This window comes from Dermacentor silvarum, chromosome 8 (assembly GCF_013339745.2).
Source record: "Dermacentor silvarum isolate Dsil-2018 chromosome 8, BIME_Dsil_1.4, whole genome shotgun sequence".
Taxonomy (NCBI): Eukaryota; Metazoa; Arthropoda; class Arachnida; order Ixodida; family Ixodidae; genus Dermacentor; species Dermacentor silvarum.
This window is the reverse complement of record NC_051161.1, coordinates 104,883,258-104,910,930: the sequence shown is the minus strand read 5'-3', so window position 1 is coordinate 104,910,930 and position 27,673 is coordinate 104,883,258. Positions and strand designations below refer to the sequence as shown.

The window sequence follows — 27,673 nt, the reverse complement described above, 5'->3', positions numbered from 1 at the left end:
CTGGATTTTAGTTTTTTCCGAAACAACACGTGGATTATTAACAGCGCTGTGATGGAGGACTTTGGATATTGTTTACTGCGTGAGATAAATTGGCGTACGCGGTAATCTTCCAACGCGGAAGGGGAAGATCCTTATTTGACTTCTATGGGAGGTCGTTTTGTGCTTTTCAAAGCAGGATTCGCGAACTGTCCTAAAGTTCGTCGAGATGATTCAGTGTGGTCTATGGCGAGCGCTTATTAGGAAACCAAAATGTCCCGTATCCCCCAGCTTAAAAATACTATGTCATTATTAGGGCTTCATACAGAGACCTGCGTCCGTCACTTCGTCGCAGAAAAATGATTTCGTGCTCACCGCCGCTCTGTTCCATTGAAAATGTGCTCCAAGCTCACATATTATGGTCCGGATTGTTGGCTTGATTTACCAAGAAAAATCATCGAGCTTGCCCTCGTCTGCGCCCCTCGCAGTGAGTAATGTTTAGAATATGGCGACTGTGTGACTTTCGGCGTCTGCAGTATTGCAAAACATGGCCACCGAGATCGATTTTGAATAATTCGTGCATCCAAGAGGCGCAGTTGAAGGCAAATTAGCCGCTTTTTTTCTTGACACCCAGGCGAATAACAGCGCCAACTTGTTACATTGAACGATTCGGACCATAATACGCGATTTTGCGGCATAAGTTGAGAAAGAAAAGAGCAGCGGTAAACGCAAAATCATTTTACTGCGATTCTAATAGAAAAACACATGCCTCTATGTAAGATACCGTTTGATCATACGGTTTTCTTGGTATGCGGGTGGCGGAACATGTTAGTTTCTTACGTACTATTACTGTCCTGTAGAACCAACGAAACGCGCAAAGAGGCATCTGGACAGAAATCCCACAGGCATAGAGAGAGGGAGGAGCGATAAGCGAAAGGCAGGGAGGTTAACCAAGCTAAGGCCGCTTGGCTACCCTGATCTGGAGAAGAACCACACTTAGCATTCGTATGTGTTCAACAGACGCCGACGGGAACACATTTCAATCAAATGAAATCGTTATCTGACATTGTGGGTACACATGGCAGGGACACAGGTAAAATCTGCAAGAACTTTCTTGAGTGGTATGACATTTTTATTTCATCGCAGAGCCTGAGTGACCTATGAAATTAGCTAATCCACAGCCAATTAGGTTATGGCGTCATCCTCCAGATTGAAGTGTAAATGTATTTGTTATGGAGGTAGCGAACCTGGTCTCGCTCACATGTTGTTGTTGTATTTAAAAAATGTTCTTGAATGGCCAGCAAGCAGGCCAAGGGGTCAGTGATGTGTGAGAACCATTGCCGGTAGTACATAAATTTGTGAACGCCGAAAGGCGTGGTTTCAGCAAGCATGACAGACAATAGATATCGAATCATCGTGAAAATGTGAAGCAGTATTCTGTGCATCTTCCCGGAGAAAATTGCTCAATAACATATTCCTCATTCCTTGTTGCCCGCTGACCACTTGTGATCGCCGTGCATCTTCGTTTTGTTCACCAGTATTTCAATTGGGGTGCTCTGAGTTTATTTCCTCGATCAAACTTTAACGCACGTTACGTGCGGCAATTTCTCCTTCTCTCGTACGATACGCGCCCTCTGATAAACTGACATCGGTTGCACGTTGCGATATCTGTTGCATGTTGTCTTATTCAGACAAGCGCTCACTTGACAAATGAGGCAGCGTTCTATGTTTTCTTGTCATGGCGAGTTCCGGCTAAAACATTCACAATGAGACCTAGCCATGACCAAAAGTGCGCTGATGCTCGATACTCAAAAGCTGATGCCTGCTGTGAAATAAAGAAAGCCCTACACTTATGTATAACACGGCAGGTGCAAATAAGCACTCATTTCCATCTTAGTTCAAAGCGACACATGTTCTATAAGGCTTCTACGCCCTTAATTTATACAGTCACCAACCATCTAGCTCAGCAGCTTCCCATTCTATATCAATCTATGCACAACATTCTATCATACCGGCCGTTTTATACAGTCATGCACGATGGGCCGTATATACAAAGCCTTTCTTTTCCGTGTGCTCTTTCCCATTGGTTAGCCACCTCACATTTATGAAATGTAAATGTTGGTGCTTGCAGGTAGCACCTGATACTCCTTTTATCCAACACCATGATTGTGCTCAAAAGTACGAAGGTAATAGGTAATAATAGGTAATAAGGTACGAAGAGCAAACGACAAGAAAAATTGCGGCAGAACTTATCTCCCAATGACTGTGGACGGCAATGCGTTCAGCATTGAATCTACATAGAGACACAACGTATTGCCACAATCGAAACGACTTACGTACGAGGCGTGTTATCATTTCGCGCTCCCCTAAGAACACTCAGCGCCATCTGGCGCCGCCACCGCGAAGCCTGCGTGTGGCCTCCGAAATTCGTGGCGCTGTGTGGCACTGTGTGCGAAATGTGTGGCCTCCGAAATGCGTGCAGACGCTCTGAAACGGCTTCATGCAGTAACCGAGCTCCGCTCTCGCACTTTTTTTTGTCTGGACATACTGCGCCATCTAGGGGCGCCACCTAGAAGTCCGCGCGTTGCCTCCGAGACCAGAAGCGGGGCGCGTCGGTGCCTCCGAACGTTGAGAATTGTCGCCTCGCTTGTCGCACACTCGGTGGCGCATACTGAGTGACCTAAATTGGCGAGAGGTACATTGAAAAGCGGTACACACCCAGTCCATTCATGGCGCAGCTCGCTAAAGCGTTGGCGGGGAAAGCGTTCCTTTAAAAGCTCCACATGCCAAGTGTACCTGTGGCGCAGTCTGCTGATGCGTCGCGTTGCCGTCCTTGAGGAACCTTTGGGACGCGGGGTTCGGTTCCGCTCAGTATCGGAGAAACTTAAGGGATTTTTTTTCTTCATTGTAGAGACGTTTACATTACTAAGTTCGCGTACTATAGTTAACCCGAATCGGCGTCAAATACGTCCACTGCAGAGTGACACAGACCTACTGAACAGTGACCCAGTGACCCAAGTTTCATCAAAGATGTTCATTGAAGACCAGCACACACCGAGTGGCACATTCCCAGTGCTCAAAGAGTCGGCGTCAAAGAGTTTCTTGGAACAGTGGTACCTACCAGTCCCGCATCCACAGTGACGCATGTCGGCGTCAAAGATGTTCGTTGAAAATGTACACATTGACACCACGCTCAGTGACCCAACTTGACCCGATGGTCAGCTTCGAACCCTGTTTCCTCCGACCAGTCTATAGCCCGATGCGGTACCCATTCGACCACGGGACTACCCGGGAATCCGGTTAGATATAAAGTTACATAAATACAAACATAGATACTTGGCACCGTAATGTGCATGAAGTAGCCCAAGAATGACAATGCATTAGAAGGTAAAGCAGACTCAAGTCACTTTACAACTACGTCCAATAATGTACGTCCAGCATAAGACCTACGTTCTGACATCTACGTAATGCTTCGCATCACATAGATGTCAGGACGTAGGTGATATGTGTTGTTGCAATACCCTGTGGACCCAAGTTGGTGCGTCAAGGAGGTTCATTGGAGAGCGGCACGATACATTCGGGTTCGGCCTACGAAAACGGCCAGATACCCGTTAGAGAAAACCGAGTGAACTCACCGAGGATTCTTCACATTAAAATACATCGTTTCAAATGTTCACATCACAGACAAATAAATGTTCGTTCATTCATAAAGTTCAGCGTATGTGAAATAAGATAAGTATTTCTGGGAGTTCGCCAAATACAAATGTTCTTGGGCACGTGCATACGCGGTCTCCTCTTGAGTGGCACGTCCGTCGAGCATATAAGGGATCGCATTAAATCGAGGCCGCCGCCTTCAGTAACAATGCATCCGTCATCACGAATGGCTGTCATGTGTTCTTACGAAAATTTCTGCAAAACCGCAGTGTTTGCTTCCGAGTCATCTAGTCCAGTTCAAACTGCATGCATCCACAGGTCGAGGCATATCTCTCCTTATGCCTCTCTCACTTTCTGTTACTTAATATTATATTCATACGGAGGTGCAAGCATATGCTAGGGAAGTACATGGAACCACAATAATGTCACTCGCCATGTTCTTTTAAAACGTTTTATGCTCTCATGATTTGTTATTCCTGCCCTTCGTACGTGCAAAAAATGCTGCGATACTGAAGCCCGCAAACAGTTGCTTGAAACGAACGCGCGGTGATTGTTTAATGACATATCAAGTGCTGCGCAGCGACACAAGAGCAGTGAGGATATACCGTTACACGAATAACTCTGTTTGCGTCTGTCGTCTGCAAAAGTATATGTAGCCTCGAACGCAGCCGTGCATTTGTTTTCTTTGTGTCTGCATTCGTTCCCTTTTTCTCACTTCTTTCTTTTCAGGGGAAACAATTTCAGAGAAAACTGCATTCGTATCGCTCGATTCGCGAGTTCACTCACCAAGGGGAGCAGGTGCACGCAGCGTACTTTGCGAGACGAGAAATTGCGAGATGCCGGCCACTGCACTGCCTCACTCCCTGTTTGTTTTTTTCCTTCTTATTTGCTGCAGGCGTTTGTTCCGCAGGCTGAGTTCAAGAAACGCGTTTGTTATTGTAGAATTCGGAATGCCCCGAGGCAAACAACTCGGTTTTGAAAGCGTCGCGCCCCGCTGAAGGCCATGGCACCTTTCTCGGGCGCCTGCCCCCTCCCCCCCCCCCCCTTTTTTTTTTTTTGTCCGGAAGGGTCCTCTCCCCTTCAGTCTCCTGCAATCCGCACAGCTGTTGCATGTCGCTGCGGTTCGATGGATTGCCGTCGAAATCGAAGAACAATCGCTCGCTCAGGAGTGAGAACCAACATGCTCGCTCGTACAAACACGAATGCGCGCGCACACACACGCACGCACACGCTTGGAAGCGCTGCAGGAGAAGCTTGAGTACACGCCACTTGAAATGACGTGGCATTGATTTTTATTGTTATCGCTGGCTCGTTTTCTTAGACAAACGTGGAAATAAATTCCGCAAGACAGATCAGGGTTCTTTTAGTCTGATTATTAAGATGAGGAAGTACAGACTTGTTACGTACCAGCCTGTACAGACTTGTTACGATACCAGCCTGTACTTCCTCATTGACACATTGCTGAACATTGCTGAAGGAAGAACCGCGGCCGTTCCCTGTGGAAAAACAATCTTCTAGCTCGAAATAAAAACTCTGTAAATACTTTCGGAACCTTTAAAGAGACTTTCGTGAAAACTTAACTCGGAGAAATGGAAAGAGAAAACAAGTGAAGAAACGTAGGGAAGTCAACCAGACGATTGTCCAGTTTGCTATTCCACATTTGGGGGTAAGGGAAACGGGGTATGGTGAGATGGAAGAAGCAGAGAGGGAGCACTCTGCGTGCACGCAAGAGGATGCACAGCAGGACTAAAACGGCCCCTCAAGTCAGTTTACTTGAAAAAGTGCACTAGTGCGCAATGGCTTCTCGGACTAGCGGCTGATGTGGCCACGGGCTTGGTATTTAAACCCGGAAAGTGCCCTGAAGTCCAGGCGATTTAACGCGGCCTGCGGCAAATCATGCGTTGCGCATCGTATCGAGGATGTGTACAGAGCAGGTGTTCGATGATTTCCTAACGTCCACAAGAGTCATTCATAAACACCACGCTAAGTCATAGGCGGACAGAAACCCTAGGAAAAACTACTTCTTCGGTACAGCAATGTTGTTTCGCATCAAGGGAGGCTGTAGTCACCACTTCTAGACACTTGGGCAGCTCCAGCAAGCTTCTGTCCTTGCGCGATACGCAGATTAAGTCCGCGTTCAGCATTCCGCCCTCGTAAAAAGCAATTGGAAGCGTTTGGGTTCCTTCGTGGGGGCAGACAGTTTAGCCTCGTCAGCGAAATCGTTGCCAACGCTACGACAGGGACCTGGAAGCCACAGAAAGAAGTTGCCGGGCCCTTTTTCCAGAACACGATGGTTAATTTCTTGTATGTCGGTTGCCATGTGCTCGTATGTTCTGCGACGTGAAGCAGACTGGAGGCGCTGAAAAATTCCTTAGAGTAACGAAACATGAACTATTTTTGCGCTAAATATTGGTTACATAGATCACAGCGACATGCTGGGCTGCGAGTTCTGCCACCGTAGATGTCGTTATCTGCGGCACTTCGAATTTATACGAGACCACTTTCGCTGGAATCTCGACAGCAGCAGCTGAGTTTGTAGGTGAAGCCAAACTTTCACTAAAAATGCACGCTCGGTCTCAGTATTTCTTGAGCAGTTATGACAGCGTCAGCTGCATCACAGCCGGAAACGAATTACCGGCCTTCTTTCTAATTCCGGGAATAGCTAGGTACATTTGAGAGGAAGCGTTAGCCCGGGGTATACTTTCATTTCTCTACTCAAATACGTGTAAAAACGCAGAAATAATGTTATGAGACAACCGCTGAACGGCTATGAATGAAATCCGCTGCACTTGAGAAAATTAAATTCTAATAACTCTCGGAAGCAGAATTTTGATTTAGGCCTTCAAAAATATTTTTATTGAAATTGCGGAAATTCAGCGGTTCCTAAGAATGGAAGAAAGCAGTTTACAAAATCGTATAGCTCTGCACCAAAAACAGATATTGCAGTCCTGTAAGATGCATCTGTTCGATCATGTCAACCGGAAGTGACGACTCACGCGAAATTTTAGTGCTTGCGAGGGTTTTACAAAGGTCTTGCTCGCGAAATATTGATATGCTACAAAGCGGTGTATATCAATTTTCTCCGCTTCAAATGTGTTATCAAGTGCAGTTCCGAGGATTAATTGTTTTGTGGTTTTCATTGCTTATTTACAGAGTTTAAACTGTCCACATTAGAGCTATTTGAAAATTTTGCAAATTTCGAGAATTTAAAACAAAGTATGGCATACATTGAAAATCTACTGCCTACAGTTACTAGATTTTAACTTTTTCCTTTAAATGGAACAAAACGCATCAATATCGGTGGTTGTTAAGAAAAACAGTTTCTATCTTCACATGTATGCAGGGAGACAACATGAGGTGATGAAGGTGTTACCGTTGATGGTATAAGTTGGCGTTTTAAACACTCTTTATGAGCACTGATTACTGTTGAAAATGTCGCTCGACGTCTCTTTGCCGGCAGGAAAGCTTAGCGATAGTCGGGGATCCTTGAACGATTGCGAATGCGCGCCCTCAAGGAGTCGATAGCTGCGTGCTTTGGAATCAGTATCTGGCGATGGCACTGATTGATGGGGCTGTGTTGCATCGAGGTAGCCACAAACACATGCGTAGGGTTTGTCCCTGTATATGCTCTCGAACTGTCCATAGCCCGAATGTTCATTTTGCATGTATTTGGCAAATACTGGTTGACTAATCAAGGAATCACAAGAACAGAGCCCAGGTATGCTGAAAGATATGCTTATTTTACGTATTTATGGGTACTGCAGGGTGTGTTCAGATGAGTATGGTTGGACATGTCCTGGAGACCATCTTTAAACTTGATCAAGAAATATATATTTTGCCACCTGGGTGCCAAGAAAGAAGAAATGAATATTACGTTTGCTAGAATAAAAATCGGTATTAACGAAAAATATGTGGAAGCGGCCGGTTAGTCAGAAGCGTTTTTACGAATTTTGCCGAATCCACATTTGGTTAGCTCCCAAAGAAAGAAGTGTTGTGGTTACGACTGTAAAAATATTTAGTGGTATACAGTACGGGTCAACAGCATTGATTCTAAGTAATTATTACAGAGCATGATGGTTTTGATCGAGAGAAAAAAATATCGCAAGAACAAAACATTTGCACAATATTTGTCAAAGTCGGGATTTCTTTTTTCCGTATCTGCGAAAAGCTCGGTCGTCAAATTTTGTCAACCTGTTACCATGAAAGTCGTTGAAATTTGAGGAAATATCTATGTCCTAGGTGTCATTAAAATTTACGAGAAGCACTCAAGTTTAGGGCCAATTGCTGAATGAGCGCTATTTTAAAAATCTTTAAAAAAAAGGCCAAAGGTGATTTCCTTTACAATTTTTCAAATTAAGACTGCTCACTTGAACTAATATAATCGCGAAAGTCGTTTTGCATCGTTTCCTTTTTTTTTTTGAAATTCAAAGCGGGAATGTGACCAAATAAACGGTGCCGACGCTTCAACAAAGGGAGCCCGCGCCTACGCGTGTTTTCAGGTTCTTTTCTTTTGCGACGCGAAAGTACTCCGCGATGTTTCGGAAAGCGGGGACTGACCAAACAGGAACTTTCGGACTGTGAAGAATCAGTGCGTTTTTGGACAGGAATCGTAAAACGTGCGCTAAAGGGGCTTTAATCTGCGCACGAGCGCAGCCACAGAACGGTGGGGAATTGTCAGGTGGTTTGAGTGACCGAGTGAGTGCAATAACTTTATTGTGGGTGCGGCACGGACGCAAACTCGTCGCGCGCCCGGCTAGTCCCACGTCGGGACCAGCAGGTCCCGCCCACCGGCCCGGTCGAGGGCACGCCAGACAGCTTGTCTAGAGTGGGGCTACGCAGAAGTGAGTCCCACTGCTCCTTGTTGAACCTGGGGTATCTCGACCCGCACCTCCCAGAGCATATGTGCTAGAGTGGAGGTCTGCCTGCAGGACGGGCAGGCGTCGTCGCGATATACTTCGTGTAGAACGGCCAGACACGGATATGTGCTGGTCCTGTAAAGTTAAAGAGAAACTGCTTGCGCCCTAATCAACTTGGGTGGAGGGGGTGGAAAGACCCTTTATACATGTAGAAGAATTTGTAACTTCGTTCTGAGTAGCGTGAGCGTCCCTGTGGCCGTAGGGGGGGAGGGGAGGTGGGCGCTCCTTACAGAGGAAGCGCGGTCGGGCGATCAGAGCCTTGACGTCTTTGGAACGGGCCGTCCACTATCTGATGCTTGATTAGTTTTCATGGCATCCTGCGTCGAGAGTCCCGCCCGGAAGCCGTTTAATGTTGTACGTGTAACCTTGCTGTCCTCCGAGGTACCCGTTGAGCCTGTTGAGGACGACACGCGCCATGACCTTGCCGACGCAGGATGGTAGAGAAATCGGCCTGAGGCCGCTGAATTCGACAAACATGCCCAGGACACGAATGACGTCGACCCTGGGTATCACCCCCCCCCCCCCCTCCTCCCCGTCACAAGTGCGAAGGCCGATGCTGCTTTCGGAGACTGGCTTCTAATCTTTGGGTCTGCCTTCCTTCTCTTTTCTGTAAAGCAGAAGCTGCGACTTGGCGGGGGAACCCGAGTCCGTGAGGCGGAGATACTCCTCGATCACGTCGAGCGCCTATTGGGTGGCTTCTTCGACTCTGCCCTCATACTCGCAGCCCCCTGCGCGCCAGATGGTAATGTCGTCGGCGTTTGGAGTTTGGACGTGGTTTGGAGAGCTTGCTCTTGAGATCAGGCATCTATGAGCATGTCGTGGCATGTCGTGTTCATTAGAAACAGTGAGGAGAGGACGCGAGAACAATGGTCTTTGCTGTACATATGGTGGCAACTTTATCAATGAGAGAGCGCGCAGAGGAACTTGCACTAAGTCAACGCAACGTTGGGAACGCGTCGCCAACGACAACGCAAAAAAAAGGGAAACACGTTTGGTTTTCATTTTTTTTCTTTTCGGTAACCAATCTGTTGTCGCAAAATACGAAGATGGAGTTTTGACAGAGCTAACCCGGTCTCAAACCTTGTTATACGTTATCAGTGTAAACTGATGCACTGTTTCCCTTTAGCGGTCGCTTTAAAGAATTTCAGCTGGCGGTATAGGTGGTTGTTGCAGAGATGGTGTCGGGACGTAGTGACTTTGAACGAGCCAACTGACGACCTGATTACCGCTTCCAAATACCTCACTACAGCTGGCAATAGCATTCGGTTCTCGTTCTTTGCCAAGCTACTCATCGAATCAGAATTTATATTTTCTTAGTTTTGCGTGCAACACTGCAATCTGATTATGAGGCATGCTGTAGCGGGGGACGCCAGATTATGTTCGGCCACCATGGGTTCTTTAACCTGCTCTTAATCTAAGACGTGCACCAGCGTTTTTGCATTTTGCTCTCATCGAAATGCGTCCGCCGAGGCCGGCAGTCCAACCCCCGACCTCGTGCAGCTCAGCGCCATTGACACCCGGCCACCACGGCGTGTACCACTTGGCTCATTTTCTTGCGAAAGCCAGACCCTATGAAAATATTAGGAGGCGGCGGTTTCGTCTTACTTTGGCGCAGCAAGCTTTAAAACCATTGACATGATGTGTGTATACATCGAACTACAATTCAGGGAACGGAGCGTTCTTCTCCAATGTATTTACGTTCTTTATTGCATTTTGTTTACGCAAACACCATTCTATTCCTTAATGTGTTGCTTTCTTCGCGGAAGCGCCCGTATCTCTACAGGCTTCTGTCACACAGTTCGTTCTTCTTTTTTTTTCAGTGGTGATTGTCGTTTGGTGGAAAGGAAAACAGCGTTTCGATAAAGAGAATGCCAACATTGCACCGGATAGCAGTGTCATTCGCATGGAAGTTCAAGAAAGCGCATTTGGCTTGCTACAGTATAGGCAGAGGGTAAGCCGAGCAGTTAACTATCTCAATGTCAGAGGCCAGCAGACGTTTGCGCCCATAAGTCTGAAGGAACACTGCGATGACGTCAAACTGCAGTTCACCTGATCACCTGACACATCGTGCGTCATCACATTTTCCCCTAATAATTTCGCTTATTTACTGCTGTGTTTGCCTGGTGATGAACGTCACTTGATTCGCTGCACATAGATCCAAGCTGTATAAATAAAAGTGAAAACCCTAGTAGGCAGGAAAACACTGTACTCCTTTAGAAGGGTGGCATTTGACGCACGATGCCACGGTATATACACATACGCACACACTAAAACATTCTGCGAGGAACGCGCGTCATGTGCAACCGTTGGAAACCTACCGGTCCGTTAGATCGATGATCCATCACGCTGCGTATAAATAATACAGAACTGAGCACGTACGAATGTCTAATGCCCTCGTATTACCATACAAATGCTCGATGAATATACCCCCGGCACATGCGCCCGAACTAGAGTTCTTTAAACTAAACCCCTTGCTATTACACGGAAGGACTCCTTACGAAATGGAGTTTCGCCATTTCCACATGGTACACGCCGTATCTTTTACAGGTTTTCAGTAAGCGACGCAGCAACACACATGGCGCTGCTTCTTTAAACTGAAACTGACAAAAGGTTAAAAAATTTTGTATCTGATTAATGCAAAAGAAGAAGCTAAAAGGGTGAGCAAATTTCAGTTAGACAGCATTAAGTTGGGGGGAGCGTCGCTTACGGTCCAGTACTGCCGTTGCGACCAGGCGAATCATGCTGCCCTCTAGTGTACGTTGGATGTGGACGAAGCCAGCGAGGTACGAATCTGCCAACGCACATGTGACGCAGAGGTGGCGACCATAATGGTGCAATGGCTCCTATGGTTTCAGAGTATGGCGACAGTAAATGTTCATTACCGGAAAAATCGCGTCACTAAGCCTAAACTTCTTTTATGATGATATCAATTACATTCACAATCGAGGTGCGCTCACGCTGTCGACGCCGTCATGCTGTCCTCGCATTGACGGCACATGTTAGGACGCACACGTGGAGGGTCAGAAGGCCTCCACAGACTCAGAGCGCCTTTGACTGCAAAAACGACGAAGCCGAGTTGAAGCACCGTCACGTTATGTCCATTCTGCTCTGCCGTAGCTAGGACACCGTTTTGTCTTCTGGTTTTTGCATGAGCTTGCACGCACACACATTAGAGTTCCTTCTGAAAAGATGTGTGCATATCACACAGCGGCGCATATACTACTCCGAGCGGAAAGGATTGTAAGCGTCTGTACTCCGTTTCAAACATCAGGTGCAATGCTTGGGAAGCTATGAATGAGGTTCGGTGACGAAAATGTATCACTCCGCGCGTTCCGTCCGTGCTTCGCTACGCGTCAACGGCATCTGTTCCCGCGAGCGTGCACGTGGCGCTGCCGCAATGGGCTGCTAATAAAAAAAATTACTCCATCTCCCGCTAAAGGGAACCATGTGTGGATGCGAAGCAGCGTGGAGATGGTTAGCTTGAGCGGGAGATGGTTTCGCGGCAGCGGCCCGAGCGCTCATCGCGGCGCTGCACAGGAGAGAGAATGAGGCGCGCGCACTCCGTCATTTTCATACCGCGGAACTACCGTGGCACCCCCAGTGGAGTATACAGGATCCCTAGAGAGAGAAAGGGGGGAGCGTAGGAGAGGAGAGAGAGTGGGAGGGGACGCGCATGTGCTGTGGGAGTGTGGGACGCGGGACAACAGACAGAGCCGCCGGCAAGAATCCTTCCCTTTTAAAAAATCACAGCCCCTTGCACTCCGTGAATATGGTCGAACAGCGAAGCTGTGTTAGTTACACCGAGTGTTACGAGTCCTAGATGTGCCTGGTTTCACGTGATGTTATTGCGTAACACAAGTAAACACAGATCTACAACAGAACGTAAATTATATTGAAACGTTGCGAGGCGAGAAGAGGCAGCGACTTCCGACGCTACTCGACAAGTGTCCAGCTCTCTGGTGAAACCTGCCGAGCCGCCGCCAGGGGCATCGGCTGCAGTCACGGACACCGCACGCGTTCGGCGCGAATCCGGGGACAGTACTGCTATAAAGGACCTGACAACGCCGAGCTAGACGAGCCCATGACGACGGCAGAGCTCTATGCAGCCACACAATCATTCCGGAAAAACACTGCACCGGGTCCTGCACCGCAACCTGAGCCGGGAATAACTGAAGCAGCTTACGACCTACTTCAACGATGAAGTATGGTCCGACGGCGGGGTGGTACCGGAAGGCTGGAATGAGGATACAATCATATTAATACCAAAACCGCGTAAACCTAGAGATCTACATAACCTCAGGCCAATATCGCTCACGTCGTCCGTAGGGAAGCTTTTTGAGGAGGTGATCTAAACTAGACTGAACAACTACACCGAGCGGCATGGACTTTTTCCTGACTCTATGCTCGGCTTCAGTCCACATGTGTCGGCACAGGACGCCTTCCGTATGCTCCGGGACGAAGTTTTGGACCCGCTACAAACAAGGATGCCAGGATAGTTGTGGCGCTTGATGTCAAGAAAGCATTTGACACGATATCTCATGAAACGATCCTCGAAGGTCTCGAACACATATGTTGCGGAAGGAGGGTGTTTCGGTACGTCCTTACCTTCCTTCGCGAGAGGAAGGCAACGATTAGTTTGGGCAGCACTCGCTCTGACATCTTTTCAATGCCCAATCAAGTGACTCCACAGGGCTCAATCTTGTCAACGATTCTTTTCAACGTTAGGATGAGGTGATGGCCCTAAAACTTGAACAAGCACGGGACCTCGGATGTACAATCTATGCCGATGACATAACGCTCTGGGCACGCCGGGGTTCCTATGGAGAGACACAAGACCTATTACAGGACGCCATTGACAAAGTGCTAAACTTCACCAAGCACGCGGGTATGACGTGCGCACCCGAAAAATCAGAGTTCATGAAAGTACGCAGCAAGCGTCGTAAGAAAGTTGCCACCCCAAGGATTGACCCACACCTGGATGGCCGCGCCATTCGCGAAGTCGACCAAATGAAAGTGCTGGGCTTATTTATCCAAGATAACGGCAACTTCGATGCCACAATTCGAAAGTTTAAAACCAACCGTTAAGAACGTGGCACCCATGGTCTGTCGAGTGGGACACAGCTGCAACGGGCTTGTGCAGGACGAAACAATCAGACTGGTGCAAGCGTTTGTGATTATCCGCATCACTTACGTCCTCCCTTTCCAAAACCTGAACAAAACTGAAATGAGGCAAGTTGACACCCTTATCAGAACGGCATACAATTCTGCTCTGGGTCTCCCGAGCACAGTCAGCGCGGATCACCTGGAGCGGTTGGGTATTTACAACAAATATGAAGAACATGCAGTTGCAGTTCTGATATCGCAAAGAGAAAGGCTGAGCTCTACGCCCCAGGGCCGGTCTATCCTCCGACGGCTGGGATACGAACCTCAACCCCGGTTCTGCGGCGACAACACAGACTTGTTGTCTCGAGATTTGAGGGACCTCCTCTACGTCTCACCCATTCCCACGGTGCCCATTCCTCGAAATATGAATGCTAAATACCACGCTGGCCGCAGACAGGCAAGGACGAGGGCTCTGCAGAAGCGATTCTACAATGATCCGGCCGCCTACTACACGGACGCGAGTGCAACTACTCGCAGGGACTTCTACACGATCACCGCAACGAACCAAGTCACCACTATAACTCCCACGGTGAAGACTACCGCGGTATGCGCAGCAGAGGCTGCAGCCATAGCGTTGGCCATACGGGACGCCGACTTCAATTATCAACCAGCTTACGTGCTTACAGACTCGCAGGCAGCTTGTCGACTCTTAATGCGGGAAATTCTAGCGCGCAGCGCTACAAGAATACTCGGCTCACGCCTCGACCTGGGCCATGGTATAATGTGGTGCCCAGCGCACAACGGACTGGATGGGAAAGAAATGGTAAACCGAATAGCTCGAGGAAGTAACGACCGAGCGGCGGACAGAACCCTAGAGGAACCTCCGTCCGCTGTGCGCGGCATATTGGAAAATCAGAGAAGGGAGAGACGAACATTCGGCCTTCCGTACTCCAATTAAACTAACCAGAATACAAGCGCGGGACTGGCGTCGCCTCCAAACCAACTCATACCCACACCTAAATCTCCTATGCAAGATGCACCCGGCGCATTACACAGGCACCTGCCCGTAGTGTGGAGCAAAACCCACGCGGGCTCACATAACGTGGGACTGTATGGCTTGGCCGAGAGACATCAACTTCCCTTCTAATGGTGGCAGACTTCGTTCGGCAGTGGGAGGAACTGCTCGCAAGCGAGAACCCATAGAGCCAATTGGCCCTCCTAGACCAAGCTCAGCGAGCCGCTAGAGCCAGTAGAGCCCTGGACTGAGGGCCCCACCCAGACCTGCCGTTAAACCATTTACCTATTTAATAAAGTTTTCCTCCTCCTCCTCCTCCTCCTCAAGGGAAACGGGGACGGCGTCGGCAGCAGCTCTACGCATTGCGCGTTATCCGAAAGGGCGCGCCACACAGAAACAGCTTCTCTTATCGCCTCTCCAACTCGCACCCAGCGCCGCCTCTCATTGGTCGCCTCTTCCCCCCTGAGTGCCTCTCCTCCTCTGCTGGTAACGTGACTTGCGCTTCCCTCGGCGCGGCTCTCATCCTCTCCTGGTCACGTGACCTGCGTGACGCCGGACAGACGACGAAGGGTCGACTAAGAATAGACAAATAAATCTCAAAGAATGCATTAGATAGCCGTACACCACAATTTGTTTCTAAGCATAACATTTTTCACTCAATACTAAGCCTATGTAAAGAACAGTTGCGCACAATTGTGATCAAGGACATCGAAAGATTTCTAAGGGCGGACGCAACCACTGCTAAAGATCTCTCTAGCCTCCACAGCATTACATCTGATGTCTGCAACGGCAGATAGCTAAATCTATGTCATCTTTTCACTGGGCGCTGATAAAGGCTGACGGTTGTTCTTGGGAGGATATCAAACATTTTCTGGAGTGGAGGGGGTGCTCTTCAAGTGAAGCCAGCACCGCCATATTGTGGTGGGGCAGAAAGCTCGGCGGATGTGCAGCGACTGCAGTGCACCGTGATCTTTCCCGGAAAAAGGTGCCTCTGCAACACCTTCGTATGCGCGCAGCTCAATTGCCGCGAGCATGGTTTAGTCCTGCGTGTTGAATTGAACCATGCTCGCCAACCCCAAATTTAGGTTGACCCACCCCTAAATTTCAATTTGGTCGATCCTCAAATGTAAGTAGGCCCACCCCCAAATGTCAAGTTGGCCCACACACAAATTTTAAGTGGGCCCACCCCAAATGTCAAGTTGGCCCACCTCCAAATTTTCTAATTTCTAGTTTCTAGTACTGCGCCCGCCCCCCAAATTTCTAGTTGGCGCAGTACTAAATTAAGTTGAACAACCCCCAAATTTCAAGTTAGCCCATTCCCAAGTTTCAGTTAACCTATCCTAAAATTTCAAGTTGCCCCGCCCTCAAATTGCCATTTAGTAATAGTGATCACTTGCGGGAAAAAAAACAGTGGTGACAGCGCACAATATGCTACGGGGCCCGTTCCCCGCCCACCTCAAGATGGCCGCCGGCGGCATCAGTGTTCTCTGTGGGTCATAAGCGGCTTCCACTCCAGCAATTTGTTTTTGTATCCTCCTAGGTTTCTTCCATGCACCATCAAGGCACAAGGTGCGAGATCCTTAACACCGCTCCTGGCGTTCGCCATCGCACCAGCATTCTGACACGCCTGGCACCTGCTGGTGTACTGTTCTAGATGCGCATCAGCAGTTCTCTCGCGTGCTGCCTCACACTACGTCACCTCTACATAATGTCAGAACCCCGTGTGAGCAGTTCCAGCGCAACGCTTAACATTGCTATCGCTTTCAATGTTTCGCCTTCGAGTGACACTTTTTACAAACACTAAAATTATTAGGCAATAATTGTGCCTTCTCAAGTTTTCTGTTGAAAAGCTGCGCATGAGGCCAATAAAGGAGTTGGGATATTTCCCTTCCTTCTGCGCTATTACAGCGAAGCTGTTTATAGCTAGGATCTCAGTATTTCTTCGTGGCGTAACGTCAACAAAAAACAATGGTGGGCCAATCCCGGCGGCAGTGCAGGGCAGAGCAATGGCTCATACCCCCGTAAGCAAGCAACAATGCAATGGCTCATACCCCCGTTAGGCAGAGGCTACAAGCACACAGCGAAGTGAAGCGAACAGTGCACACATTCTTTCGAATCACTCATACAACACACAGAACAGCATGCGTTTCAGTAAAGAAGAAGCTGAAAACAAGCATCCAAACCACGTAATAGAGGGTAAGTGCTCCTGATAACAATTCGAAGCACGTAGCACTCACGGCATGCGTTTCCCAGTAAAGATTAGTGTTGCGCAAGCTGCCGCGGCGACGGCAACTTGCTACGTGGGGAGTGAAGTCCCTAGACTTTCGTATATAAAATAGCCAGCCTAACTACTGATTTCAAGGTTGTTGCTGTACCGCTATCAGCGGCGGCCGGATTTTGTGCAGCGACTGCAGTGCGCGGTGATCTTTCCTGGACAGAGGTGCCTCTGCAGCACCATTACTGTAAAATAGCATTACTACCATTACTGTAAATCCATAAATCATTCCATACCTCCTCAGTAGTTGTAGTGGGGGCTTTCAACAGCTTCACTTGGCATCCGCTCTCGCAAGGTCGGGACGGCGGGTCAATTTTTCTTTCCCCCTCTCTCTCTTTCCCACTGTAAGGCAGCAAACCGGAAACTCTTCCGGCTAAACTCCCCGCCTTCCCCATAACATTTCTCTCGGTCCCTTCCTTTTCGCAAGGGTCAATCCTTTACCAGAAAGCAGACACTCCGTTCTCTCATGGGAGAGATCGCCTCGCGTGAACGCTTTTTCGGTAGATGTCCCCTAGTGCAAAATGCCTTAGGGGAGTGCCCTTGTGTCACGGGTATAAAAATTCAAGCTTATCTTTGCACGAGAATTGCCTGCGTTTCATGGTTCCTTTCCTGATATTGGTGCAGCAGGAACTACGTACGTATCTCTATTTTATTCATCCTATTCCCAACTTCCTGTTTAGAGCACACCGATATATGAGGTAATAGCCAATCAAACAATGAATATTGGGCTTGTTGGCATCGACCGAACATGATCTACTGTGGCGCTCTAGACGTGACACACTCACAGTTAGTTGTGATTGGAAAGCGCTTTGTCTCTGTGTTACCTTCCCATTGTTTGACGTCTGTCGTGCTACACAGTACATTACGTGCAGTGGTAATATCCAGAGACGGGTTCCATAAATGTTGCAGTTTTAGTGTGATTTAACTGGTAAATATGCATATATTTTATTTTAATGTACATGGAGGTGACTGCAAAGCAATAGGGAGAAAAAATGAAGTGTTACACCACCTCCTCAAGCAACGAGTGCTACTAGGTTTCCAGCAGGACATTATTAATTGCACGCTAGCCATAATCACACAGGTATACCATATATAGACATGCAGATTCCTTTCAACAGCTTGGACAACTGAAGGTCGCCACGACTTTCTTCACGCGGTAGAGTGTGCAGCCAAGCTCTGACGATGACCGACGAGGGTAGAGAGGGGCGTGGTGCGCCATTTGATTTAGGTTAAAGCAAAACGAGCAAAGGTTTTATGAAAGAAGCGGAGATATGATGTTTCATCAAAAACTAAAAAGCCACATGAAACGCAGACGAAGAGGCATGAACATCTTAACGAGACACTAAAGAGAAATATTATTTAGTTGCATTAGTAATTACCTTTTCACAATATCCATAACGCCACTCTTATAGTGAGAAAAGGCTTTGCAAGCCAGAAAAGATGCGAAAACTAAACAAGAATAAGTAGCAGTAGCAGCATTAGTCATTATTATTATTAGTAGTAGTAGTGGTAGTAGTAGTAGTACTAGTAACAGTACGTAGTAGTAGTAGTAGTAGTAGTAGTAGTAGTAGTAGTAGTAGTAGTAGTAGTAGTAGTAGTAGTAGTAGTAGTAGTAGTAGTACTTGCAGTAGTAGAAGTAGTAGAAGTAGTAGTAGTAGTAGTAGTAGTTGCAGTAGTAGTAGTAGTAGTAACAGTAGTAGTAGTAGTAACAGTAGTAGTAGTAGTAGTAATAGTAGTAGTAGTAGTAGTAACAGTAGTAGTAGTAGTAGTAATAGTAGTAGAAGTAGTAACAGCAGTAGTAACAGTAGTAGTAGTAGTAGTAGTAACAGTAGTAGTAGTAGTAACAGTAGTAGAAGTAGTAGCAGTAGTAACAATAGTAGTAATAGTAGTAGTAGAAGTAGTAGTAGTAGTAATATTAGTTGTAGTAGTAGTAGTACTAGTAACAGTACGTAGTAGTAGTAGTAGTAGTAACAGTAGTAGTAGTAGTAGTAGTAGTAGTAGTAGTAGTAGTAGTAGTAGTAAGTGGTATTGCTGCTGTTGTTGCTGTTCTTTGTTCTTGACTGTTCAAATGGCTACCGTCACTGGGTAACGCGCTGATCACTGAGTTTTATTCGAACTGGAATATTGCTGAAGCGTTGTACGCGGCGCCGGCGGTAATAGCCGGCGCTATGGAGTTTCGCTGCGTCTAGGCTCTCTCTAGCATCGGCAAGGGAACGTGTCATTATGTTATGGCCACAGAAGGGCGAATCCTGCACGGTTGGACCTTTTCAAGGGATGTTGGGGCCCTAGAGCACTCGTGGAAAGGTAAACGTTCAGCTGGCAGGGATACCTAGAAAGCTGCAGAAATGAAGTTACGTCAAACACCTTGGCCGCTCTTCCTGTACAGGAATGGCGCTGTACGATTTTTTTTTTTTTGCCATAGGGTAATATGTATATGCGTGAAGGTCGAACGAATAAAGTTTGGCCACTATAAAATATAAGAAGGGCCTAGCAATGCTGCTCCTACCTGACCATCCTTCGCTCGACAACCAGGCGAGGAAAAAGCTTTAGCTCCTGCCATGTGTATGCAAACATAGTTTAAACGCCCAAATTTGCTCATTAGTCGAGCCCTGACCTGTTCGGAATGAGGTTGAAGAGTAAGAAACAAAAGATGGCACTCTAGTGACAATTGCAAGGCATGTTATTTATTTTAACACGAAAGTGTTTTATGCCGGGGTCCACCAAGACTTCACTGACGTATTTCCGTCACGGAAATACGTCAGCTTACAATGTACACGAACATAATACAAAGAAAGAAACCAGAAGAAAAAGTTCCACAAACATGCAAAATTTGGAAATCGAACCCACGACCTCTCGGTCCGCGACGATAGATCGCCGAGCGTTTAACCCATTGCGCCACAAACGCATTTGCAGAGAGCTACACAGACGCGCCTTATATATCTAACACTCCTCCGTGTACCCGCGCTCTTGCTCGGGGCGGTGCCGCCGCCTACGAGCAGAAAAGAGAAGTACTGCATTATGACACTAACGCGCACCGACAGTGAACGCTTCGGTGGTCTCAGCACTACGACGCCTCGATGCCAGCATTCGAAGGGACGCTGGCATCAAGAAGCACTACCAACGCCACCTAGGTGGCGTTCACCGTACTCAGCACAGCGGAGCGTGGCCTCCGCAATTAGCTCTGAAAATGTTTCTGAAGTTGATCGCGGAGGCTGCAATTACGACGCGCTGTACGCGCTGATTTGACTCGGTGACGATTCAGTTACGTGCTTTGTCTTGCGCGTTGTATTAGTGTGTCAGTTACGTGATTCGTCTTTCGCGTTGTGCTAGCGTGTGCAGCGTAGTGCAGCTTCCATATGCACGACGGTTGCTCATGGTCATCGACGTTGGTAGTCGTGATGGAGGAGACGTGCCACCAGGCGTCAGCGTGGGTGCATCAACGCCTAAGGGCGCTTTAGCCACAAAACACCAATAGACATTATATATCAATGTGCAATAAACATTACACTACTTCTGTGAAGACACGTTTCACTTTCGTGTTCTATACCGATTCCTATATAAGAGGGATCAACCACATTTTTTTTTAATTCGTTCACTTATCTGCAGAAATTGAACATTTGAAAATTTCAACAAGATTAAAGCGTCAAGTTTATGAATCTGCAACACAACAGTAGCAAATGCTGGGATTCTTTACACCGTGTCTGCATAAAATGCAACTGGAATCAATACATTAATTAGCCGAAGGTGTTACCTAATCTGAATTTTGATGAATGTTATTAACAAAAAAGGTGTATTCTTTATATTAGGTTGCTTACCTAGTTTTCGTCGGCATTAAGAGCTATAGGAGCGCAGTTTACAACTTGAGATATTATTTTTGATCATGAAATTAAAACGCAAGGTTGATGTTCGCTCTTTCTTTTTTAGTTTACCTATTCTGTCGAACTTTAAAAATATTAATTACCATAAGTAAAAATCTACTCTCATGAGTCCCTATAGAAGGTAACCTTTGTTAAAATGGTTTTACCTTGCGTATTGAAAGATTTTTTGCATTCTGCACAATCTTGAATTGGGAGACCCCTAGGTAATCAGTAGACTCATTCCTTTCCTCCTAGAGAGAAAATGGTTCACTACAGAGATAGAAAGAGAGCGTGTTTGCGTTACGCAATTGGAGCTATCCAGTGAGCGAACACGAGTTGTTAAATCCCCGAAAATACCTTCACGAGGGGCGCAAGCGAAGCGTTCATCTCTGCGGCAGTAGCGATTCGGGCATACGGCCTGGCGAGATTGATTTTGGTAAGCTCAAAAGGGCTCTTACATATAGCCCACTGAACAGCACCGTAAGCCCGTGCACTGCGTTCAACGCATCCGGTTTGAGTGCAGACTAATTCGTACGCTTCACCGCTTCACGAGAACAGTAAGCACTAGCGAATTGCTATACGGTGAACACATTGTTAGTGTAGGATGCCGTCCAAGAGCAATCAGGGCTTATAAATCTGAACAAAATCGGTGAATTCGGCCTCTAATCCCAGGGCGCGTTATCACTTTCCTTACTGAAAAAGCAGCCTTGTTCACCAAGCATTTTCTATGCTAAAGCCCTTAGCAATAATTAGCGCCGACAACATGTACGGTCGACCACAATATTTTACAGACCACGGGATCGCAGAAAACGTTGCATTTCCGAGCAGTCTGTAACTGGCAGCCAGTATAACCGTGCGTAACAATGTTGTTAGCATATAATAGTGAAGGCTGGAAATGTGAATACCATCGGCTGCTTTGTCAGGCTGCGCAGACATTCAGCTTTTCCTCAGATCTCGTGGTGGTCGATAAACTTGTGTGGTCGGCTGTGCGTACACGTACGTATACGTGATAGCGAACATGTTGGCAATCGTGGCCGGTCAGGGGCAAACTGTTATTACTAAATACAATATTTGCTAATTCAGCTTTAGGAGCACTGCTTCCGATGATGCTCGTATGTTCCTGCTGCGGCCCCGTTCTCTTAATTGCTCGTCGAAAAACGTTGATTTCTTCGAGTGTATACTTGCAGCGTACTTTCGGTGCCACGTCGGCACGCCTGTTTCGCAACGCGATCTGGGCCCACGCAGTAATTTCCGGCTGCACTGCGTTGTGGTTTGCCTAAATAAGCCAACGAATCTCATTTTAGACCGAGACAACAGGGCTTCCAACGCGCGTATCACGTCGTGCGATGCTTGCGCCGAAAATACGCACGTAATTCCCGTCACGCGCAGCCATAGCGGTTTCATAAACGTACGGTGCTATGTGCGCATGTTAAGTTTTCAAAGCACGACAGACGCGAAAGCGCTTACGCTTGAAGCGGAGAAGCAAATCTCATTTAATGTGATTTAGGCGTGCATCCGTAATATATTAAGAAACGGGTGTCTACGATAGCGCCACGCAATATCACTGGCGTCTTAGAGGTAAACATTCAACTCAGTCTCCATCTCAGATGCGCCGCGGAAGTCGTACGAAGTATAGAAGCACCAGTGTCCCTGTTAATCGACGAGAGCACGGGCTGAGTCGTTATGCGTGATACATTTGTGAGATTGCCGCGCCGTTGAAGTTATTCTGTTGGTCCGTTTCATAGCGTCTCCCCCTTTTTTTTTTTCCTTTTGTGTTTCATTTCTAGCGTTCGTCTTCGTTGCGCGTAAAATCCCACTGAAACACAGATATGAATGCCATGATCCTTCTTTTCTTCGTCATCTGGACCGTGCTGTTTACGACGCACCACATCACACGTCGGAAGGACTCCTTGACGGAAGAAGAAAGGCGGTGAGACCTGTACTATGTGCTTAAAGCAGCCTAAAGCAGACCAACCTTCACTTTACGTTCAGCAGTGGGTGTCTAGGAGACTGTGATGCAAACTTGCTTTGCTACTTTTAGCAAACTCTGCTATAGATTTTTTTGAGCTTATGACGGTTTTTTTTTTGTCTTTGTTTTTCTTTATCTTTCTATTGTTACTATTATGAGAAATATAGTGACCGTCACCCTTTAATATTGACCAAAATGCAGCTTTTTGCAACTGCCCTCTCCTCGTATGTTTAAGGGAAATACAGTAAACTAAATGTCTTTCTTTTATTTTCATTTCACTAAAAAACATGCAATCATTGAGGCGGTTTATTTTTATGTCAGCAAGTTTGAAATAGTATTTTTACAATATTGAGCAGTATTTGGTACACCTGGAGGAGCAAAAAGTGAAGTTGTGTAAATATGGCCAGCCAGTGTAGGGAAAAAAAGACGTTTGGAATACGTTTGTGCAACGCAATTGCCTCCCTCTGAGTATTCCTGCCCGTTGCTGCCTAAGCATCTGCAAGGAGCTTCATTTCATGTAGAATAAACACGGGCACACAGCCTGGGGTTTCAATTCAGCATAGTTACATGACGTGTTGAGCGCTATCCCTATATTTTGTATTAGAGCACTGCACGGGCCGATTTTTTCGGCCAGTGCCCGGCCCGGGCCCGTTTTTACGTTTGGCTGCCCGCCCGAGCCCGACCGAAAGTATTATGGCGAGACCCAGGCCCGGCCCTGGCCCGGATATAATCTACATTGCCCGCCCGGCCAGGCCCGCAACCCGTTCACCTTAGGCCCGAGCCCGGCCCGAAACCGGCCCGAACCCGGCCCGAGACCGAAAAAGGTCACCGAGCGGCATTTAAAAAAATAAAATAAAGAAGAGAATGAGAGAAATTCATTCTGAGGCATAAATGCATGTCATATGCAATTTGGAACACCATTTGAGCGGTCTGAACGCAAATACCAGCGCTCGATGTAGTACCAATGACCCTGCCGAGCAGTACCGCCAGCAGTTTCCAACGGCGAGACCTTGATGCGGCCCAATCCACTTCTATCGCAGGGCTGCCACAGTATTTTTCCACGTCGGGCGCCACACTGCAAAGCATGTGCCGCCCCAGCCGCTCGTCCCACTCAACCGTATTGTAGTACACTCTAGCCGAAGCGCAGCCGCAACCGGTCGTGAGCGCAGCGCATGGATCGAGTAAATGGAGAAAGAAAGCTTCTCGTTCCCCCATGGTGCAGCGTAATGCGCTGCTGCTAGGCGGCCGGTTAAGAACATGCGTACAATCATGGATGGACGCAGTGCCATAATTCAGCCGCGTGACGAATTATCCTATCTTACCAGTCTTGGTTTTACCAATTCGCCTTTGAAGAATCAGCAAGTCGCGAACGCGCTTGCACCACGCTGAAAGCATTAATTACATTGATTTAGGTAAGGAATACAATGGCATCCATTAGTTTGAGGCGACTTCGGTCTTTCTGGACTTTTACATTCTGTTCAAACAGCGCAAAATATGACGGAAGAAGAAAAGGGAAGTACACAGGAGTAGCACTGCTAGCTGCCAGCTGCGCCGGGGCAACAGGTTTTTCAGAGTCGAGACGCGCGAGGATAACTGGCTGCACGTTAAATGCCCACCACCCGAAAGTCCGAGCCCGGCCCGGGCCCGCATCAACATACCTGAGCCCGGCCCGGGCCCGGGTCAAAAAGCACATGCCGTGACCGAGCCCGGCCCGAGCCCGTGAAAAACTGCCCTACCCGGCGTGGGCCGGGCCGGGCTCGGGCTTTCGGGTAAGCCCGAGTCCGTGCAGTGCTCTATTTTGTATTAAGAAATCTCAGAATTAGGCAGATAGAAATAAATGTTGGGGTTCACCGCCCTCATACTGTAGCATAGTGGGTCATGAGGAACGCCATAGCGCACGGTTCAGAATTAAAATTTACCACTTGGAGTTATTTAACGTCCAATTGAAACACGGTACACGAGCGTTTTGCATTCCGCCTCTATCGCAATGCAGCCGCTGCGGCTGTGAATCCCACCCGCGACCTCGTGCTCCGCAGTTAAACACCATAGCCACTGAGCCACTGCATCAGGTGTAAATCAGGCTGAGTAAAGTAAGACGAGATCTGAACAATGCGCCACTTGTCCGCGCTAATGGTTTCTCACTGACAATAACAAGTGCGGTTAGAGCAGTTAATGAAAATATAAGCTTGTTTGACACTCCTGTAGGCTGATGAGTCAGCTCATGCTACTGTGGAGCTGGAAACAACATGCAATAAATGACCAAAACGTCACAGGTAGAGAAATGAACAAGAGAGAGAGAGAGAGAAGACAAAAAAACAGAGGGACAGGCAAGGAGGTTAGCCAATGTAAGTACCAGCTGGCTACCCTGGGCTGGGGAAATGGGTGAAGGGAATATAAGGGGATAGAAGAAACAAAAAAAAAATCAAGCAAGAAAAATTCACACAATAAGACGATGCTACATGCTACAACTTTCAATGTTGGTCGCACAATTCAGAAGTCCTTAAGAACTTGATGAGAGCACTTAAGGCCTTGAGTGCCGAAACTCGTCTGGACCAGTGTCTTGGAAGTTTTTCCTCTGTCAAGAGGCTATTTTCCGATTTTTCTAGCACAGTCGCGAGGACTTTTCTGGCCACATTGTAACGGGAACAGTGACAGAGGAGGTGTTTCATCGTCTCCTCGCAGCCACAGTTGTCGCAAGCAGGGCTGTCGGCCATTACAATGCGGAAGAAATAGCCGTTCGTGAATGCTACGCCGAGCCACAGGCGGCAGAGAAGTGTTGCTTCCGCTCGTGATAACACTGGTTCGTGAATTCACTGGTGTTCCACAGAGTCTGCGTAAGATCGCGTGCGAGGGAGCGAAGCCTTGTGGCTGCATCTGTTGTCGACAGTGGTATTGATATAACATAGGCACCGTCGGGGGCCAATCGGGCGGCGTCATCCGCACTGTCATTTCCAGAAGTTCCGCAGTGACCCGGTATCCACTGGTAGCTGGTGTTGTGCCCCTTGTCGATGGCTTGGTGGTGAAGTAGTCGTAAGTCTGCGACTAACGTACGGCACGTTAGGTCCGCGGTTGAAAGGGGACAGCAGACACTGGAGAACTGCCTTCGAGTCACAAAAGATTCACAAGGTAATTACGTAAAGTCGCATGACAAAAAACATTGTTTTGCAGGTTTGTTATTGCATAATGTTGTACATGGGAATGAGCTACGTGCACACAATGCGGTGCGTATTGCACCTTTCAGTCTCGTACGACAAGGGGCCATTGTAAACACATCTCTTTAAAATTATTACAGGTCACACTGGCATCAGCATTGCAACAGTAATGTTTGCTGAACTATACTGAAGTTTACATTACGACGAGGGACTGTGTTATCCATGATAGGCACGCTCGAATGCTTTAATATACATTCACGGCCCATTTCTGGAACAACCCATGTTATGTAGTTTCGGGTGGTTGGACATTAAACCTCGCAATTTAATTTCGCATCTGAAATAATTCGTCGTGAACAGGTGAACGAAGCATTTTTGCTCGTCAGACGCAAATTGCGAGAGACTATTCGACTCCTATGGAAGTCCTCGAGGTTTACTCGTGTAACTGGGCAAAGAAGCACACGTGATTCCACGGGACTCAATTCATCGCTTATTTCCGGAAAAGGAGTGTTCATTTTTCAAGCGTGTCGAAAGGAAACAGAATAAAGAAACAGATAATATGAAGAGAAACTGCACTAATGCAATTGGAAGTCAGGAGCATATCTGCGCTTCCATTAGGAATGCCTCGTCTGCAAATATTTGTTATGAGGGACACTAAAGCGAAATGTAACTTCAGCTGTATTATTAAACTGCATTACGCGAATGCCAGAAAAAAGAAAGAAGTCACCATTGTGCTTCTTTAAAGTAGCCAAATACTGAAGCGAGCAAACTTGGCTGATCTCTACTGCGCCACAACGGCCTAAATACGATAAAAGTCTTTCGACATCCGTGACGTCACCCTAACATCAAAAAGCCTGTAGGCTTCTGCGCGAAATTAACAAAAATGTACCTTCTCTAACTTCTTCCTTTTGTTGTCTAGTAAACAATTTTTTACCGCGAAAATAACGAAACGAGCGTTTTGGAAGAAAGCTTTAGCAGTAGAAACTGATTTAGTGTATTTTTAGTTGCCCTTTATTATGCCAATGTCAAATATTTACTTTTTTTGCCACCGGTCATATAGTCGTCAAATTTCGCCCAAGCTACTTAAGTCGGATAAAGGACTTGCTTGTGCTACGTAGTAATGGTCGAATACAAGCGCTGTGTTCTGTTTGTGTCCCTTTCTTAGCACGCCATATAAAATCTCCTTCCAAGTTTGCGCATAAACCAGTGTAAGCCCAAACCCACCTTCATATTACTCTTTCCTGTTCTCCTTTGCTTCCGCAGGCGATTGGACGAACCGCTCTTCCTGACGCCATTTTTGGAAGCTAACGACACAGAAAATGCGCGACGCCTCAGCAAAGTCACCCTCTTCGAAGATTACGGCATTGAAGCGCACTCGGGCTACATCACGATTGACAAGACTCTAGGCTGTCACCTTTTCTTTGTACTGACAAAAACAAAGGTAATATATGGCGCGTTTCCTGCTGCGTTTGATTTTAGCCATTTTGATGGTCGTGATACCTCTCAGCATGGGGCATTTTCCATATTTTGCTGAAGCTATCAGTAGAGTTCCAATTTGGTGAGTCTTTCCAGGTAAAAAAAAATGGCTGAAGTTTAACTCTTTTAAACTTAGCTATCACGAGCGAGAGGTCTGTCTGGCTTGGTTTTTCAAATACTTTGCACACAGTATTTCATTAATGCACGCTTCCGCGCTTGGTAAGCTTCTCTATAACGTGTTGATCTGGCCTCCCTTTGCTCCGGTGTTTCAGCAGCCAACTTT

The 27,673-nt window shown here is 47.3% G+C and overlaps 2 protein-coding genes across 5 annotated transcripts in view; one reads left to right on the top strand and one right to left on the bottom strand.

Annotated features, from left to right (window-relative positions):
* LOC119461603 (venom serine carboxypeptidase) overlaps positions 1-27,673 on the top strand; it is a 136,345-nt gene that overhangs the window by 343 nt on the left and 108,329 nt on the right. The window contains exons 1-2 of one of the 4 annotated variants that reach the window (XM_037722964.2): positions 22,584-22,726; positions 27,178-27,355. The exons of 1 other annotated variant lie outside the window; for it this stretch is intronic. In XM_037722964.2, coding sequence (XP_037578892.1) covers positions 22,626-22,726; positions 27,178-27,355 — 279 coding nt within the window. In that variant the 5' untranslated portion in view covers positions 22,584-22,625. Of the gene's footprint in view, positions 1-16,212; positions 16,388-22,583; positions 22,727-27,177; positions 27,356-27,673 lie in introns of those variants that run through there. 2 more of the 4 variants (XM_049655159.1, XM_049655160.1) reach the window with 2 other exon arrangements.
* The window catches only part of LOC119461604 (solute carrier family 35 member F2-like), a 438,758-nt gene that overhangs the window by 355,061 nt on the left and 56,024 nt on the right, over positions 1-27,673 (bottom strand). The window lies entirely within an intron of this gene.